The following is a 17342-nucleotide window of genomic DNA, read 5'->3' on the forward strand; positions in this document are numbered from 1 at the left end:
TTCTTTAAAAACGTTTCGTAATATTGCAGATTTAATATGGTTATCATCAGCTAAGATGCGAGTAACACAGTAACTTTTCTACATTTTTTCAAGTATATATGTACATATATGTAATTGGAAAATCATTAAACATTTTATATATAAATACACATATAAACATGGATATACATGTATAAACATAGAAATTTTTCAAATTCGCTCTTAAAGATAACAAGTAGTTTTAACATGAACAGATATGAATTAAAGTTTTTGCCAATTTATTTTTCAATAGGTTATTTTATGTGTAATATTAGTTTATAAAACATAGACCATATAAGAGAATATTTTATAGCTTCTATTAAGAAATAATGATCATTTGTTGTGAAAAATAAAATCATACGCATGTTTCATTATTTTGAATTAATCTATTAATATTTGTTTTGAATTTTCGCATAGTTATGTGAATAATAATTTAAAACTGCAAATGAAAGAAGTTCTTACATAATGTGTATTAAAAAATATACTCGTATTCTTTTATTCAATTGCAGAGGAGAGAAACAGAAAGAGAGAGAAAGTTAATTTAGTTTATTGAATAATTTAGTTTATTATGGTTATAATATAAAGAAAATTAAATAAATATTCAAATCAAAAAGAAATGCCTTCAATAAATAGTGAGCACTATTTATTTCATTGTTACCGTAATTTAACCAACTTCACATTCAGAATAAAAATCACTAACTATTTTTAATAGTGATTTTCTTTATGGAGATATTACTCACTGTTTTTATAGTAAATGTATTTACAATATATTATATTTTGATATAAATATTGTCCTTTAAATTACTACATTCTACTATTTATTCAAGTTTTCATAATTATATATTTATTTCCATGTAAAATTGTTTGATTAAATGAAATGTTCCTATCAAGTGAAGAATATAGTAAATGCATAGAACATTTATTTGGCTAATAACAATCTACCTGCACTGTATTGTGCTTGCTGTTTGTGCTTACACTAGGCGCTATAAACTTCTATAGTGATAAGAAAGCTGGTGTTTGGAGTGTAAAATGTTTTTTTTTAAAAGCATCAATGAAACGGAAGAATTTTAAGAATGTCATATGTGTACGTTTAAATAAATCGGTAATGATCTTACTGCGTTATGTTTTTATAAAGGTATGCTTACTTTTATCATTATATATTCCCTCCCAAAAAATACTACTTACTGTCAGTTTCAAAGATAAAAAAGTACATTCATTTTTTACAATACTCAACATTATTTTATATTTTAATGTCATACTCATTATAACATTGTTTTATATATATTATCTTTGTTATTGCTGTTAAATTATTAGAAAAGTAGATAACCTTCAAATGTATTTAAAAAACTTGACACTCTCCTACAGCATTGACTATTTTATGTATAATAATTTTTAATTTCTATAAAGTTCAGAAGATGAAGAAAACCTATAATAAAGGATAATAAATAAAATATAAAATTTAGAGACTAATTTTTATGTGTAAAATGGATTTTATTCTGTTTTTATGTATATATATATATATATATATAAAGATAATTTTTAGAGATATAGATATGAACACAACATTAAGTTCAGTCGAGAGTGGCGGTGATAAACATCTACCAGAGACAACTGTACAAAGCATAGCGCAGAATTTAACTACTATGCAGAGTATACAAAATGTGCAAAGTGTTGTTCAAAGTAACATACAAAATATTCAGTCAACACAGACTATAGTGGGATCAGTTGGCGGTACATCTACTAGTCTTATAGGAAAATCAATGTCAATGGATACAAACTCAAAATTACCTGTAATGAAACCTGTAGTTCCCTGCGGTACCACTTCAACTTCAGAAACAAACAAGATAACAACAACGGTAGAAAAAACTTTTTATTTATATTTAAATACATTATTTTGTTTTAAAGTCTTAATAGATATCATTGATCATGATTTTGTAGATCTGCTCAGTGGGCTCCACAGTAAGGATAATTTCTCCAGGTATGTTAAGTACAGTGGAACGTCAAAATCAACCACAGGCTCAGCAACTATTACAACAGACACAACAGGTTACAAATATGCCAGCAACTTATCATGTACCACGAGGGCCAGCTGCAGTTGCCAATATTTCTGCCCCAAGATCGACAGTGGCTACCCCGATTGTTAGAGCAAATACAGGACAAACTATACCTACCACAAGATCAGGGTATATATGCATATATATGTAAGGGTTGTTCGGAAAGTTCGTGTCGATTTTTGGCAGGTGATATTAGGACAGATCTGAATATATCAGAATGATTAAAAACAAATAACATGTGTACATATCCTAAAAAGTGATATTTCGGACATCTTTAGAAAAAAGTTCGGTTAGGATGCATTAATTTTTATTAGTTTTATAAGCTCTTAAATATGGAAGGAAACAAAGTGCATTATAGGCATTTGATGCTTTTCTTTTACTGGAAAGGCAAAAATACCACGCAAGCAGCAAGCAAGATATGTGCTGTTTATGGTGATGGTGCTATAGCTGAAAGAATTGTAGAAGTGGATTTCAACCTTGAAGATCAAGAATGTCTGGGTAAGCCCTCCACCACTGATGAAGATCAGATCAAATCACTGATCAAGGATAACCCATGCTATATAACACATGAATTAGCAGAAATGTTAAAAACATCAAAATCCAGAATTTAATAGAGAAAAATCTGATGAATCACATTTCCATTTGCGACTCGCTGTATAAACGCAAAAAGGAGACATCATTTTTGATGATAGGGAATGAAAAATGTATTATTTATAATAATGTTGAATGGAAAAGATCTTGAGGAAATTGAAATGAATCTTCAGCCATCCCAAAAGCCGGTCTTCATCTGAAGAAAATCATGCTCTGTGTCTAGTTGGACTGGAAAGGAATACTGTATTATGAGCTTCTACCAAAGAACCAAACGATAAATTTGGGAAACTAATTAGACAAATTAAAGACGGCAATTGAAGAAAAACATCCAGAAGTAGCGAATTGGAAGGGCGTTATGTTTTATCATGACAATTCGCGGCCTCATGTGTCTTTGACTGCTCAACAAAGCTGTTGGAGCTTAGTTGGGACGTGCTACTCCACCTACCGTATTTACCAGACATTCCACCCAGAAATTTTTATCTATTAGGTCATTACAAAATTCCCTTAACATGTTGACGCCGGCGTGCATTATCGCGTGCATTATCGGAACGAGTTTGTTCCGTGAGGCGGCGTACATTCGGTGCCACCTCACAGAGAAAACCCTGAATATCGGTGCCGGCATCAACGTGTTAATGACAAAAGCTTTAATCCTTTGGTTGACATAAAAATTCGAAAAACCTGAGAGATTCTGAAAGGTTGAAATATCCAAGTTGCGTAAAAGATGGAGAAAGGTTGTGGAATAAAATGGCACCTATATCATTCAATAAATGTATATCGAAATTTATTGCCACGTTTGAATTTTCCTTAAAAATCGGAATGAACTTTTCGGATAACCGGAAATTTATGTTATAAAAATTTATATCCTTTAATTATATAACTAAACATTAAATATTTCAGAGTAAGTATAACAGGTAAATAGAGTTTACTTTAAATATTTAGTAAAATATTAAACTGATAACCATTATACCATGAAATAATACAACATAAAATAATACAAAAATCCATACCATCTTTTGCATTTCCTAGAATAAATACAACTATTTCAAGTTCTCAGTGGCAACCTAAAACAACATCAGTGGTATATGCTCAACCACAAAGGCATCCCATACCTCCAGTTAGCCGAATTTCAAGACCACCATCAACAGTGTATGCCAGTCAACAGCCTCGTTTAATTACACCTTCAGGTCAAGGAAGATCTGTACAAGCCACAATGGTCACTGGAGTTTCTGGTACTCCGTCCAGATTAATAGCACCAGTTCTTCAAGCGAACAATAGTATTACAAGATTGCCGGTTACGCAAAGCAGACCAGCTGCTCCTCAAATATCAAATATATCACAAACTACACAACCTAGCAGACCTTCGACTCAAACTATTCAAGTAAGTTATTACTCATTATAATCAATAAAGTGAAGTTGTAAAATAATATTGGTAAAATAAATAATGTTCATTTTGTATTTATATCATAGCCTAATCAGTCAAATAGACCTCTAAGTACCACAGGTATTGTAAATCGTATAGCTGTATCAGCACCTGTAGTTGGAGCTACAAATAGAGTGACTGCTTCAGCTTCAGTGTCTGTTCAGCCAACAGTTGGAAGGCAATTATCGATTAATACTGTTGCTACTCCATCAACTGGAACTGTTAGTAGAATTGTAATTCCTTCTCAACAAGTAAGTGCAAAGGTATTTGCACATTATACATATCACATATGATATAAGATATATTTTATTAGTGCTTTGAATATTGATCAGAATTGATTATATAATAGGTGCAACAACAGCAGCAGCAACAGCAACAGCAGCCACAATCACAGTCACAAACAATACCACGTGTTGTTCAAACAGTAACCTCTTTGTCAAGCCTTAACACAGTATCACGTGTAATTGCTACAACAGCAAGTACATCAAATACAACAAGAATATCACAGCCTACATCGACTACTGTTGCTAGAATTACTGGAATGTCTTTGCATCCTTTACCTTTAGCATCAGCAAGAGTTACATCAGCACCTGCTAAAACAGTACAGGCACAAAGCATTGGACAAACTGTGCAAATCAAACCCAATCAACAATCTGGATTTCGGGTTTCTTCCGCCAGTAATGCAAATAATAACTCAAATTCAACGCCTTCTCAATCGACTCAAGGGCAATATTTGCATCCGCCACATACTGCAACCTACTATTCTTTTGAACCCGCAGGTAATTTTCATTGTCTGTTGATGTGTTTTAATGTTTTCAAAGCAATGTTTATTGAATAATATTGTACAGGAACATATACTCAATACCGCCAAACCCCAGTAAGGTTACTCGTCGAACCTGGGTACGATGAACCTCACACTAAAACAAATGCATCTCCAAGACCAAGTATACTTCGAAAGAGAGATCATGACAATTCACCTATCAAAGGTATGAACAAAATAAGTTAAATAATGTTATACAAAGTGGTTGGTAACTGGTGGTACAAGTGGAAAGGGGGTGATTCTACGCGAAAAAAGAAGTCTAAAATATAGAAAAAAAATTTTTCGTTTAAGGCTTTGTTTTCGAGAAAATCGATTTTGAATTTTCGCTCGGTACGCGTGCGGTACGTTATAACGGATCTCACTGTAGATCGTTGTCTTGATGGAAAAATTAAAAAAAAAAATTTTTTAAAACTAAAAAAAAAAATTTTTTTTCGCGTAGAATCCACCCCCTTTCTGCTTGTACCACCAGTTACCAACCACCCTGTATATACGATGTTTTTACATTTCGTGTTTTTGTATTTGATAAAAAAATTGATGAGATGGTTCCGAATTTTTAGGTGCGGCTAAGAATTTAGTTCCTGTACTGGCATCTTTACCTCCTGTTACAACATCCAGCCCACCGTGTTCGCCAAGAGGAGATCAAGATGGTGGAGGTTGTCAAAGTTCAGGATCTACTACAGTTTCAGCAACGTCATCACCTGGACTTGATGAAGAACCTGAACAATCCAGAATTACCATAAATCCAACAGTAGAAATGTCTCCCAGAAAAAAGCCTCGAAAACAACAACTTACCGGAGTAGAATTAACGGAATCAAGGTGTACTGAAGAAGAAATGCAGTTTATTACAGAAGAAAGGATGAAAAAAGAGTTTAAAGAAGAATCGAAAGAAAAATTATCAGAGAAGAGACAGACTTCAAACACGCAATGTGATGTTATCAAATCTCCTACACAACAACCAACAGTTGCAATACGAACACGGCCTACACCTAGTTTATTAGGTTTGTAGAAGGAATGTCCAGCAAAAATCATTATAAATATATGTTAAAAGAAGATAATTATTTTTGGTTTTACAGGGCCTTCATGGAAAAATAGATGCGGCAGTAGACTTCATCATTATAGAAGACCAAGCGAGGTTAGACCTCGTGAAGAAAGACGACCTACTGTTGCAGAAATAGCCCAACAGAAACATGTATTACAGAAATTAAATGGTTGGAAAGTATATCATCTTACAGCACAAATGGAAGATATTGCTGATCTTGAGAAACAAGTAAGTTTATAGTAGATCATGTTAATATTTATTTATGGTAATAAAATATATATTTTATGTAAATAATAACGTTTAAACAGTAATATCATAAACTGAAATTTGTATAGGTACATGAAAAACTGAAAACAACGTTAACCATGCTTGAATCACAGCAAAATGTCAGGAATAGACAAGATGATGGTCTTGAACGTGTAAATGAATTAATTAAAGGAAATATGCAACGTAGTAGCTTAATTAGCGAAGGAATGACCGAAGCACGCACGCAGCTTATTGCTATATTTCAACATAAAGGACCTATTACAGATATCTTACAACGGTGTGGCAATAAACGGGCTCAAAAGAAACGAGATAAATGAGTTATTGTCCAGATCGAGTTAACGTAAATATGTTCATAAGAAATTCTTGCATGAGCAAGACTTAAGAGGATGTTATTTTTATCTGTGTCACAGAATCTATATAATATAGGAAAAAAATAAATGGTTTTATAAGTCTATGAGAGGACAATTATTAACTGTTTATAATTTTTCATTATATAAATTTATGACTTTTAACTTTTATATAATACGTACATATTATTCCTTTATTTTGTTTTATATATAGGTATATTTGGGCGTGCGCATATTCCTATATAGGTACACATTTATTTTTAACAAATATCTTGATACAACAACTCAAATATATAGTTACAAAGAATCGAATAAATAAATACTTCATGAAATATGAAATATATCATTAAACTATTTTGCCATATGGTAAAAACTTATATGTAAACATATATGAATGTATGGATGTTACCATGGAAATAATCTATCCTAAAGTCTTTACTTACCAACGATAATATCGGTATTCAGCTGTTTTTAATGATTATATACTTTAATAATTTAAAGATTATAGATTTAACAACATGTGGTGGGGATATAGTCCAGCATTAGACATACAATTCGAAATTAATAAACATGAAACCAATTATCCAAGTGAATATCTCGAGATATTAATTGTAGGTGCTAATGATGCAAGACATATCTTGAAAACATTAGCATCATCTTATTTGTACAATGATCGCATTGTTATGTATAATGTAGTCGAATCAACATTGGAACAAGTTGCTAGATCTATTCTCTTATTAAGTACTTGTTTAGAAACAAATTTGGGTATGTATATTTAGTCTCAAAATATACAGAGTAATTGTTTTGGTAATAGTAAAAAAATTTTGTTTGTTTTAATACAAACACCAAAGGATTGCAAGAGGCAACTCGCTATTATTTAGAGATATTTGGAAATACATTAATAAGGCCTGCAACAGCCAAATATTTGATAAAATCATGCAATCAGTTGTCAAATATACCAACGAATACAATTGATTGTCCATGGTTAAGCTTGGAACAGTTCAAGCATAAGGATAGAGATCAATTGCAAGCAATTTTTAAGTGAGTTTAAATAAGGAACTTTAAAACTGATTTTTCTTCATATTTTATAAGTTTCCATTTTTAATTATATGTACATATTTTATAAGATTCTGGGCACATGCAACATGTGACAATGTTCCTATTATGGAGTATTGGGATCAAAGAGTTAGAAAATCATTAAAAACAAGATATGATTATCGGGAAGGCGTTTTTGATTGGGATTATCATATGATTTTAAAATCTAGAGGTATTTCAAACCTAACATTGCAGGAATATAGGTATGTTTATTAATTATTGAAAGATTTCATCATATCAGCATAGTTTTACAATTTATTTCCTATCTTAATATTAGATTTTGGAGAAATAATGGAATTGCATTCACTTGGTTAGAAGGTGAACCTGTTAGAAGTAATCCAACATTGTTAAACAATATTATACAATATGGTCCTGGGTTTGTACATCATACTTACTTAGGAGACATTACAAATGGTCCTTTCTTCACTTGGGCTTTACAGGAGAAAAGGGATGATAATATGTAAGCTGCGTTCTAAATTTGTATTTGTGATACTATTGATATTACCACATTGAAAGTAATGCAACACAATAATATAGTAGATATAGAGCAACTGATATAGCTGAGAGAGAAATTATGAAGCATATGTATGAAATTAGAAGTGGAGAATCAATATGCCAAGAACTTATTGCATCACATAGAGATTCTTCTATTCTAAATGGCACATTAGTAACTGAAACACCAAATAAAGAAATGGAGCAAGAATCATGGGAAAAAGAGAAAAATAAATATAAGTGGAATGATATATCTTGGATAAATGTCAAAAATCATAAAGTATCATAGAGAATTATAAAATTATTACTTATTTACAAACCATAAAATACTGTACAAAATTAATAAATTCAACAATCTACTTTCAGATAATCTTCCATCCTATTACATTTTTATCAACTTCTAAACATAAAATGGCATACATTGGTAGATTTGATTTCATTTGGATAGCTCATAACATGGTGAAACAATTACCTAATCTTGTACCATTACTAAAAAAAAAAGGAATCATGTTGGTGGAACTACCAAAATTCCTGGTAGACGTACGAAATGAAAACTTAGAAAATTTTGTAAACGAATTAAAAAGCATGATGCACCATAATGGATTACATGAAATTAATGATATAAATTCTAATGAACATTATATTGCTGGATTTTCCAAATAAACAATTGAAGTTACATTACTTTTTCTCCTGATATCCGAAATCAATTAAAATAGAACTTCTTTAATATAATTTGTTTGAAGTTTTCAATGAAGTTAAATGCATATATATAAATATATGTATGCGTGTATACATACATATTTACAGATGTCATTATGATTTGATTCAATAACAAATTTTCACGTAGTTTCTAATTTAAAATATAGATATAAATATATGATTTAATCAGTACTTCATAGAGCATTAACAAAATATTCATTATTAGGTCCGTAACAAGTAACGTGAAACGTAACATACAACGATACAAGTATACGTATGTATAAGTTGATATGAGTTTTTACACAATTGGAAACTGAAGTAACCCATAAAAGAAAAATCACCAAACGCTACGTATAGTGAAAAATTAAACTAAACATGGTTATGAGAATCATCTAAAATCGCGGGAAACGCGTCTGTCCCTATTTAGAGACCCGCAGGATTCAGTTACAATTTGTTAACATTAAGATAAGAAATTGTTTATGGAACACCTAATAAATTTTTTTAAAAGTTTGCGCATAATATGCGTTGATTTCTGTGGACTGATAAAAAATAAGTGTCGTTTCTGTAAGAAATAAAGTACCGCTTGAAAATCGGCCATCGCAGCTATTTTCAGCGATAATGAAAATTGTTTTCTGTACATGAGCCCTTTATACACAAGTTCTAAAGTTTATATTGTGTAAAACGCTGAAGAGGTATATGAGGTTTCATGTCACCGAATTACTGTCTCCTTCGATAGACGAAGATGCTAAATTAGTTGGAAAACAATGAATACTATCAACAGAGTAAATAGCAAGGTGGGCATAACAATTGAATCAAGATTTGGCGAATTGGACAGAAATTTGGGAACAACCTGCAGTAACTTTAAAAATGACCCAAAGGACTTCAGTATCAATTTTAGTAAAACTTCACCTGGTAGAAGTCGGTATGGCAGAACAATAAAACCCAAGTCTCCTAAGAATGAGGTTGCCACTTCCTCAAAGGCATGTTATGCCTCTTAAGATCAATTACAATCTTTCTGATTAAAGATCAATACTATTCTTAACAAACTATGGTACTATATGTAGCTTTCATTAATGTTTTACTGTATAATTCTTATTCGTATGTGTATTTATTTATTTTATGGTATAATAAACAATTATTGTTTATTATACCATATAATAAATAAATGTATGCATATTTATAATCTTATATAGTTATGTACATTAATTGTTTTCTTTTTCAATTGCCATCATATTTCTTTTAATCAAATATATTAATAGAAATATGTATATATGTATTTAGTAGCATATGATATAACATTAATATATGTAACTTGTAGAATTCTAAAATGCCAAGGAATCGTAAATATCAAAATTCACCAGATAATAGTAACGATAGTACAGATGAAAATAATACAGTTAACGATATGGATGATACAAGTGATTCTTCTACTAATTTAAGTATTATGGAGGATACTACTCCAAAATTGGTTGATTCTCCTATACAGTGTAATTGGATATTAGGTCAATTAGCATGGGCCAGAGTTGGTAATTTTCCTTTTTGGCCTTGTGTTATAACACTTGATCCAGTTCTAATGGTATATCATAGATTAAAAGGTAAGTTTTCGTTTACAAATTTATTAGAATAATTAAAAAGATTGCTTATAAACATATGTTTTGCTCAATAGTATCTTATTTTGTTTTATGTTCTTCTCTATCATTTGAATATAATCTTTAATTAAATATTGAGCATTATCATTTTCTAAAAAGCATCTATGTATTATTTGTAACAAGTTACCTACAAAAAAATATTTTTTCTTTAAATTGTCTTTGTTAGTATTTTAAATGTAGCAATTTTATGGTAACTGGTAAAATTCATGTGAAATATATTTATATATATATATATATATGTATATACGTATATTTGTTTGACCAGCTACTGCCAGATCACAAACGCTAATGATACATGTCCAATACTTTGGCGATAAAGGACGTCACAGTTGGGTTTCATCAAACTCTATGATTCCATTTACAAATCTTGCAGACTTTAAAAAATTATCAGAATCAATAACTGCAGAAGTAAAGAAGAGAGATGCTAAATATGCCGCAGCATTTATTGTTAAGCCTGGTATAAAGTCAAAATGGGAAAGTGCGATCGAAGAAGCTATGGAAGTTGAATCAATGAGTAATGATGATAGAGCACATGTTTTTAAACCAAAGGAAAAAAGTATAAGAAATAAGTCATCTAAAATATCAGAGGAAAAGGATAAAGCTAATAAAAGAAAAAACTCAAGTGATTCAAATGGTCCTGATTTTAAACGTGCTAGGCAAGATAATGTATGCATATGTGAATGAAACAATTACATATTATTAATATTATAGTTTCACAAATATTTATATTGAATAATTCCGCAGGTATATGAAGTAGATAAAGAGAAAACAGATGGAACTAAACAAAAAATGCTTAAATACATTGAGAATGGTAAAAATCATTCGAAACTTAATTCAGATACTCCTCCATTATCTCCCTTAAGTCAAAGAGATTCCAATGATGAAATCTCTCTTGTGCAAAAGGTAGAATTTCGTACTGAAGAGGATGTAGATGGTGTCTTTGAAGTTTATTACGAACGGAATCGAGATATGTTAGAAGACGAATATCCGGATGCGTCGGAACACGATATTAGGAAATATTTAAAAAAGACTTGGGATAACATGAATTCTTCTTTTCGCAAAAAATATCGATCATATGTAACATCAGACACTACTAGTGCTCATACAAAAGAAAATTCATTAAACAACGAAGACGACTTATTATTAGAAATAAATGGAAGTGCTAAAGATAATAAAAGATCAAGAATTAAAGTTGAAAAGGAAGAGATAAGTGTTTCAGAAACGAAAAGAAATAGACCTTATAATCTTTTCAAAGGAACAAAGCAAGAGAAAGTTTGTCAAATATGTGAAAAAACTGGGAAATTAACTAGGTGTAAAGGTCCTTGTTATTCATATTTTCACCTTTCTTGTGTGAAACCAGGAGAATCTAGTCCAGAACATTCTGTTGATGAGAATATAATGGATGATAAAATTCTCAATGATATAAATGAGATTAAACAAAGCAATACTGATAATGATGAGAATAATGGTACAGCGAATTGTCAATTACACCTTTGATATTTTGCATGATGTTAACATTTACTCAAACTGAATATTATTCTTAATTTCAGGTAAATCAGAAGAGCAAGAGGACGAGTTCTTTAAATGTATCGATTGCTTATCAGGTGTAGCACCTGCTTGTTTCATATGTAACGAAAGAGAAGGAGATAGAATAAGATGTTCTGTGTTAGCTTGTGGAAAACATTATCATTCGTCTTGCTTGAAATCGTGGCCACAGGTAGATTATAGTGAATGCGTGTTCTGACGAACTGTCATACGGACAAACTCAGTATGACACAGCAATCAAATATATATGTATGTATATATACATATATAGATTCTTATGAGCGTATACATTTTTCTCTCGTCTTCAGAAGTTTCATTCATCAGAATACGCATCTACTGTAATGATAGCCTAATGTTCAATAACAGATATTTAACATCATATATAACGTTATTATATATTACTTGTAAATATATTACTTTTTTTATTTTCTCATTAGTCTCATTGGCAAGGAGGCCGCTTAACTTGCCCATATCATGTATGTCATACATGCAGTTCAGACAATCCTCAGGATAGTCATTCGAGAGCTCCAAACGAGAAATTAGCACGATGCGTTCGTTGTCCTTCGTCCTACCATACATCTACGTCTTGTTTACCTGCTGGTTCGGTAATTTTAACTGGTAGCCAAATAGTTTGTCCGAAGCATTACCAAGCCCCACAACCTCCAGTAAACGCGGCATGGTGCTTTTTATGTACAAGAGGCGGAAGTCTTATCTGTTGTGATACATGTCCAACGTCATTTCATTTGGAATGTTTAGGTAACTATTTTTAAAGCGAATACAATAGTTACAGAATAGTAATATTATTGATAGCAAGTCGCAGATATGTATATAATTATTGTATGTAAATATTGATATTAGTAGAGTGAGATAGTGAAAATAGTTAAAAGAATAATTGAGTTAAAAGAATAATAACAAATGGATTTTATATTTAATGATGATTTTAGGTATTGATGCTCCGGATGGTGCATTTATTTGTGAAGATTGTGAAACAGGCAGATTGCCTTTGTATGGAGAAGTTGTATGGGTTAAACTTGGTAATTACCGTTGGTGGCCATCTCGTATTTGTTATCCTCATGAAATTCCTGAAAACATAGAAGCCATACCTCACAGTCCTGGTAAATTTTGCGTAATGTTTTTAGGATCAAATAATTATCATTGGATTCATAGGTAAGTAATATACTTAATTATTGTTTGAATTAGATTAAATATGAAGAAAGATATTTAACAATGGTAGTTGTCTTTTTATTTATAGAGGACGCGCTTTTCTTTATCAAGATGGTGATGCAAACATAAAACCACCAATTGGGAAAAAAAATAGGGATGATACTTATCGTAAAGCATTGGAAGAAGCCAATGAGATTCATCAGCGTTTAAAGATCGAAAGAGCTGCAGCTAAAGACCATGGACCAAGAGGATTGAAACCTCCACATTATGTCAAATTAAAGGTATTTCACGTGTACTCAGGCGTACTTTGTGCATATGTAAACACTAGTACATGAATATACACTATACACTAACACTAGTACAGATATAATGTATAAATCTATGACTTATATCTATTTCTAGATGAATAAACCAGTTGGCAACGTAAAGCCAGCAGAGGTTGAAAGCATCGTTGCATGCGATTGTGATGCAGAATGGGAAAATCCATGTGCTCCAGGCACAGATTGTCTTAATCGAATATTATTAGTTGAATGTAGCCCTGGTATTTGCCCAGCTGGTGCCAAATGTAAAAATCAAGCATTTGTACAAAGACAATATCCAGCTATGGAACCATTTCATACCGTAGGACGTGGTTGGGGTCTTAGAAGTTTAGAACATATTAAAGCTGGTCAGTTTGTTATAGAATATGTAGGTGAAGTTATAGATGAAGCTGAATACAAACGAAGACTACATAGGAAGAAGGAATTAAAGAACGAGAATTTTTATTTTTTAACTATAGATAATAATAGAATGATCGACGCTGAACCAAAAGGCAATTTAAGTCGGTTTATGAGTAAGTATTTCTTATTTCTTAATAAGTGAAGACCAAAAATAAATAAATCGTCATTTATTTCAAAATCCTATTCTTGAAATGTGATCAATCGTGTTCAATCGTAGATCATTCGTGTTCACCAAATTGCGAAACGCAAAAATGGACGGTTAATGGAGATACGCGTATAGGTCTGTTTGCATTATGCGATATCGAGCGCGGCGAAGAATTGACCTTTAATTATAATTTAGCTTGTGATGGAGAAACTCGAAAGCCCTGCCTCTGTGGAGCGCCAAATTGTAGTGGTTTTATAGGTTTAAAGGTACAGAAACCACAAGTAACTACGCCTTCAACAACAGGAATTCAACAGAAAAAATTTGATAAAATCGATAAAATGAAACGTCAAAAAAGGTAAATGATGACACATAAAATGCACATATCGTATACTAATTTGTCTAATAGAAATGGTGGAATATTGTATAGTTTTGCAGTATCGTATGCAGCAAATATGTCTAGAAGAAAGAGATCAGTATTTTTTATTTTTTTGTATCTCTAATATTATATTCTTATCTAATATCTTGGATCAATCATTTTTTCTCCTAATAATTCATTATTTTAACATACAAATAATGTGTAATAATTTGTAATAATGACTATAAAATAATTAGGTTGAGGAAGCATGTACTGTGTTGGAGTTGTGGGCAGGAAATTGAAAAGTTGACAGAGTTTGTCGTTTGCGATCAAAAGACATGCAATAAAAAGTATCATAAATCTTGCGTGATCATTGATGATACAGATTCGAGATTCAGTTGTCCTTGGCATCATTGTGCAGAGTGTCGTCGTAGAACATCTGCACATTGTTCGTTTTGTAGTGCTGCTTTTTGTCAAGGTAAATGATTTTTTCAATATAATTGTTAAGTTTATTGTTTATCAGTATTATTGCATTTACTGTAAAATTAATCACATTTATCAATAGTACATCTGGATGGGAATTTATTCGAGTATAGTGAAAAAGCTGGTTTTGTCTGTAAGTTGCATGAAAGTATGGATATGCAAAGATCTGCTGAGGATGAAAAAGATTATTCGGATAATGATACTGAAACAGACAAAGAACATTCTTCTACAGGTTCCAATAGTCCATTGATCATAATGGAAAAATCAATACCGCGTGAACCATCACCAAGAGTTTCCATAATAGAGGTAAAGTAAAGTCTTAAAAGATATATTCATTGTTGTAAATTGTCGATGAAAATGAGCATTCTTCTATGCATTTTAAACTTTCATCCAAGAATATCTTACGTTTCAAGCGTTGTTATAATTCTCGTTCGTTTGTGTTATTTATATAACAAAAAGTAGGCAAATATAGTTGACAATTGGTGGTGGTAAGCATGAGAAGAAAATGTTGTACGTAGAGTGTAATGCGTTTTCTCAAGGGATGAAAAATGTTCATTGCCAATCTGATCGAACAGTTATAGACCTATGACAAATTCTTTGTCTTCCAATACTTTGTCTTAATTAATATCATGTATATTATATTTCTATCTCCCTAATTCGTACTTACGGAATCTTTTCTATAGAGATATAATATTTCATGTTTGCAAAAATGTCAATTATTATTTTCAATTTCATTAATATTTCTATCTGTACACAAAAAGTTATGTCGAAAGTACTTACATAGTTAATTTGCTTTGGAATTTTGTGCAAGTAAATACAATTGTTTTATTCATGTAACATTTACTAGTAAGATAATTCCAAAAGTAGAAAGAAAAAGATTAACAACAATTAACCTTTCTTGTTCTTTTTTTTTCTTTTTTTTTAATTGTTTTTCACTGTTCCCAGCATCCTCTCCCTGACATTGGCAGTAGTGAGAAGTAGTAGCAAACAAACATGTTCTGTTTAAGTTTATACGTTCAAGTGAGTGCATATTTTTGGTATTATCTCTTCAGACGTCTGATCCATTGTATCACAATAAGAAAGAACTATCTTGTAATTAACAAATAGCTTGTAATAAGTAGTTCAATTATCTTTGTTCTTAATTACTTATGAAATTTAAAATATTAATTAGTGAGTAAATTTCTTTTGAGCGTAACAGACATTTAAATACCATCATACTACACATAACTTATATTGTGAGCATTTACTTTACTTGTAGCACTTTAAGACACGCAGTTAGTTTTGAGCTTAAGGAGGGAAGACACTGTAATAGTCAGAATAGGAATATTTTTAGAAGATTTAATTTTTTTCAAGTAAAAAATATAAAGAAGTCAATTTATTGCTTATTATGATTAACATGTACATACTAAGGAGTATAATAGAATATTTTGAACCAATTTCACCCACGTTCGTTTTTAATAAATAAGTTATTCTTCAAGATGTTTTGCTAGCTATGACAAAATTGGTAATTCTTCCATAGCTAGAGTACGCCATATGGTGAATACAAAATAAAACAAAAAATAAAAAAAAATTAGAAATTAAAAAGTTACGTCTGTTAAATTATGTAGGAAAGCATTGGAAAAAATTCAAGAATCAAAAATTGATTTTCTCGATCATTTACAGTGTGTTACCCTTTAGGTCAATTTTCTAAGTTATATTTAAATATCATGCTTCAAAAGTATTGATCAATACTGATCAAAGTAGTGTCGTTTTTCGAAAATCATAGGAATAATTCATTTTGTCCAATAGATTGCATATTGTTAAAATACATAGTTTCTTTTTATGAAAAACATAGAACAAAATATGATTTATAGGTTCATCCAAGTAGTGAGGAAAGTGAAGAATCTCAAAAAGAAGATGATGAAGAAGCGATGCAGTCTACTAATTTTATGCCTTGTGAATACAGCTCGAAAAGTATGAAAAGAAAAGAATTGCACCGATTATCTTTAAGATTGAAAGGAGAAAAAGATCAGGTAGAAAAATTTAGTAATCTTACATCTAGTCAATTGGAGGCTATAATCGGTGGCAGTTTATTTGAATGAACCATTTATCCTCATTGATTAGGATCGAACGACGAAATATATTTTAATGTGCATAGTTTCAAATCTTCACGATTAATAAATCACAAATTATGTAATAAGAAATGCGATACAACTGCGGGCGTCAATATGAGTTAGTAGTATTTGTAATTATATGTAAACATTGTTTGTAAAACACCCATTCCATGTCAAAGGGATCAGTTGAATAACAAATTTTAATAAATTCCAATTCTGCTAGCGAAACAATGAACCCCTTATTCTTAATATGATAATTTTTCTATATACACCTACATTACGTAAGTTAATAAGCTTTCTGCATATATATGTCTATACATTGCATTTATGAACCTTATGCGTATACA

The 17342-nt window shown here is 30.9% G+C and overlaps 3 protein-coding genes across 12 annotated transcripts; all 3 read left to right on the forward strand.

The window, feature by feature from the left end:
- The first annotated feature begins 969 nt into the window (after positions 1-969).
- Positions 970-6663, forward strand: LOC117237023 (histone deacetylase complex subunit SAP130-A-like). 3 transcript variants are annotated; one of them, XM_033500596.1, is made up of 10 exons: positions 970-1153; positions 1551-1874; positions 1957-2201; positions 3690-4041; positions 4131-4346; positions 4433-4862; positions 4932-5069; positions 5461-5901; positions 5977-6170; positions 6278-6663. In XM_033500596.1, exons 1-10 carry the CDS (start codon positions 1070-1072, stop codon positions 6524-6526), a joined length of 2673 nt encoding a protein of 890 aa, XP_033356487.1. In that variant the 5' UTR covers positions 970-1069; the 3' UTR covers positions 6527-6663. The 3 variants fall into 3 exon arrangements, with proteins under 3 accessions (XP_033356487.1, XP_033356488.1, XP_033356489.1); XM_033500597.1 differs by having other exon boundaries at positions 973-1153; positions 4131-4334; XM_033500598.1 differs by having other exon boundaries at positions 991-1153; positions 1562-1874.
- Positions 6664-6904: 241 nt separating this feature from the next.
- Positions 6905-8830, forward strand: LOC117237026 (dynein assembly factor 3, axonemal). Of its 3 annotated transcripts, XM_033500605.1 has the most exons (7): positions 6905-7013; positions 7172-7321; positions 7408-7597; positions 7684-7854; positions 7929-8111; positions 8189-8423; positions 8510-8830. In XM_033500605.1, the coding sequence occupies exons 2-7, from the start codon at positions 7240-7242 to the stop codon at positions 8804-8806; spliced, it is 1158 nt and encodes a 385-aa protein (XP_033356496.1). In that variant the 5' UTR covers positions 6905-7013; positions 7172-7239; the 3' UTR covers positions 8807-8830. The 3 variants fall into 3 exon arrangements, with proteins under 3 accessions (XP_033356496.1, XP_033356493.1, XP_033356494.1); XM_033500602.1 differs by having other exon boundaries at positions 6920-7321; XM_033500603.1 differs by having other exon boundaries at positions 6923-7321; positions 8192-8423.
- A 339-nt stretch (positions 8831-9169) lies between these two features.
- Positions 9170-17226, forward strand: LOC117237020 (histone-lysine N-methyltransferase NSD2). 6 transcript variants are annotated; one of them, XM_033500590.1, is made up of 14 exons: positions 9170-9822; positions 10161-10437; positions 10757-11157; positions 11236-11959; positions 12042-12208; positions 12474-12792; positions 12981-13203; positions 13289-13481; positions 13603-14032; positions 14137-14419; positions 14677-14897; positions 14985-15208; positions 15848-15922; positions 16756-16842. In XM_033500590.1, exons 1-13 carry the CDS (start codon positions 9607-9609, stop codon positions 15881-15883), a joined length of 3714 nt encoding a protein of 1237 aa, XP_033356481.1. In that variant the 5' UTR covers positions 9170-9606; the 3' UTR covers positions 15884-15922; positions 16756-16842. The 6 variants fall into 6 exon arrangements, with proteins under 6 accessions (XP_033356481.1, XP_033356478.1, XP_033356479.1 ...); XM_033500587.1 differs by lacking the exon at positions 15848-15922 and having other exon boundaries at positions 9171-9822; positions 12981-13070; positions 13176-13203; positions 16756-17226; XM_033500588.1 differs by lacking the exon at positions 15848-15922 and having other exon boundaries at positions 9171-9822; positions 10865-11157; positions 16756-17226.
- The last annotated feature ends 116 nt before the right edge of the window (positions 17227-17342 follow it).

This window comes from Bombus vosnesenskii, unplaced genomic scaffold (assembly GCF_011952255.1).
Source record: "Bombus vosnesenskii isolate JDL3184/JDL3185 unplaced genomic scaffold, Bvos_JDL3184-5_v1.1 scf7180000013353, whole genome shotgun sequence".
Taxonomy (NCBI): Eukaryota; Metazoa; Arthropoda; class Insecta; order Hymenoptera; family Apidae; genus Bombus; species Bombus vosnesenskii.

What these genes read in the sequence shown, in the direction of transcription:
- LOC117237026 (XM_033500602.1), top strand. Translation starts at nt 7,075, where the DNA reads ATGTGGTGGGGATATAGTCCAGCATTAGACATACAATTCGAAATTAAT. An exon ending in CAATTGCAAGCAATTTTTAA is followed by an intron (nt 7,598 to 7,683) that starts GTGAGTTTAAAT and finishes ATATTTTATAAG; the next exon opens with ATTCTGGGCACATGCAACAT. An exon ending in GAGAAAAGGGATGATAATAT is followed by an intron (nt 8,112 to 8,188) that starts GTAAGCTGCGTT and finishes ACAATAATATAG; the next exon opens with TAGATATAGAGCAACTGATA.
- LOC117237020 (XM_033500586.1), top strand. Translation starts at nt 9,607, where the DNA reads ATGAATACTATCAACAGAGTAAATAGCAAGGTGGGCATAACAATTGAA. An exon ending in AACGTGCTAGGCAAGATAAT is followed by an intron (nt 11,158 to 11,235) that starts GTATGCATATGT and finishes ATAATTCCGCAG; the next exon opens with GTATATGAAGTAGATAAAGA. An exon ending in CACATTATGTCAAATTAAAG is followed by an intron (nt 13,482 to 13,602) that starts GTATTTCACGTG and finishes ATCTATTTCTAG; the next exon opens with ATGAATAAACCAGTTGGCAA.
- LOC117237023 (XM_033500596.1), top strand. Translation starts at nt 1,070, where the DNA reads ATGAAACGGAAGAATTTTAAGAATGTCATATGTGTACGTTTAAATAAA. An exon ending in TGCGTTATGTTTTTATAAAG is followed by an intron (nt 1,154 to 1,550) that starts GTATGCTTACTT and finishes ATATATATAAAG; the next exon opens with ATAATTTTTAGAGATATAGA. An exon ending in CTCAACAAGTAAGTGCAAAG is followed by an intron (nt 4,347 to 4,432) that starts GTATTTGCACAT and finishes ATTATATAATAG; the next exon opens with GTGCAACAACAGCAGCAGCA.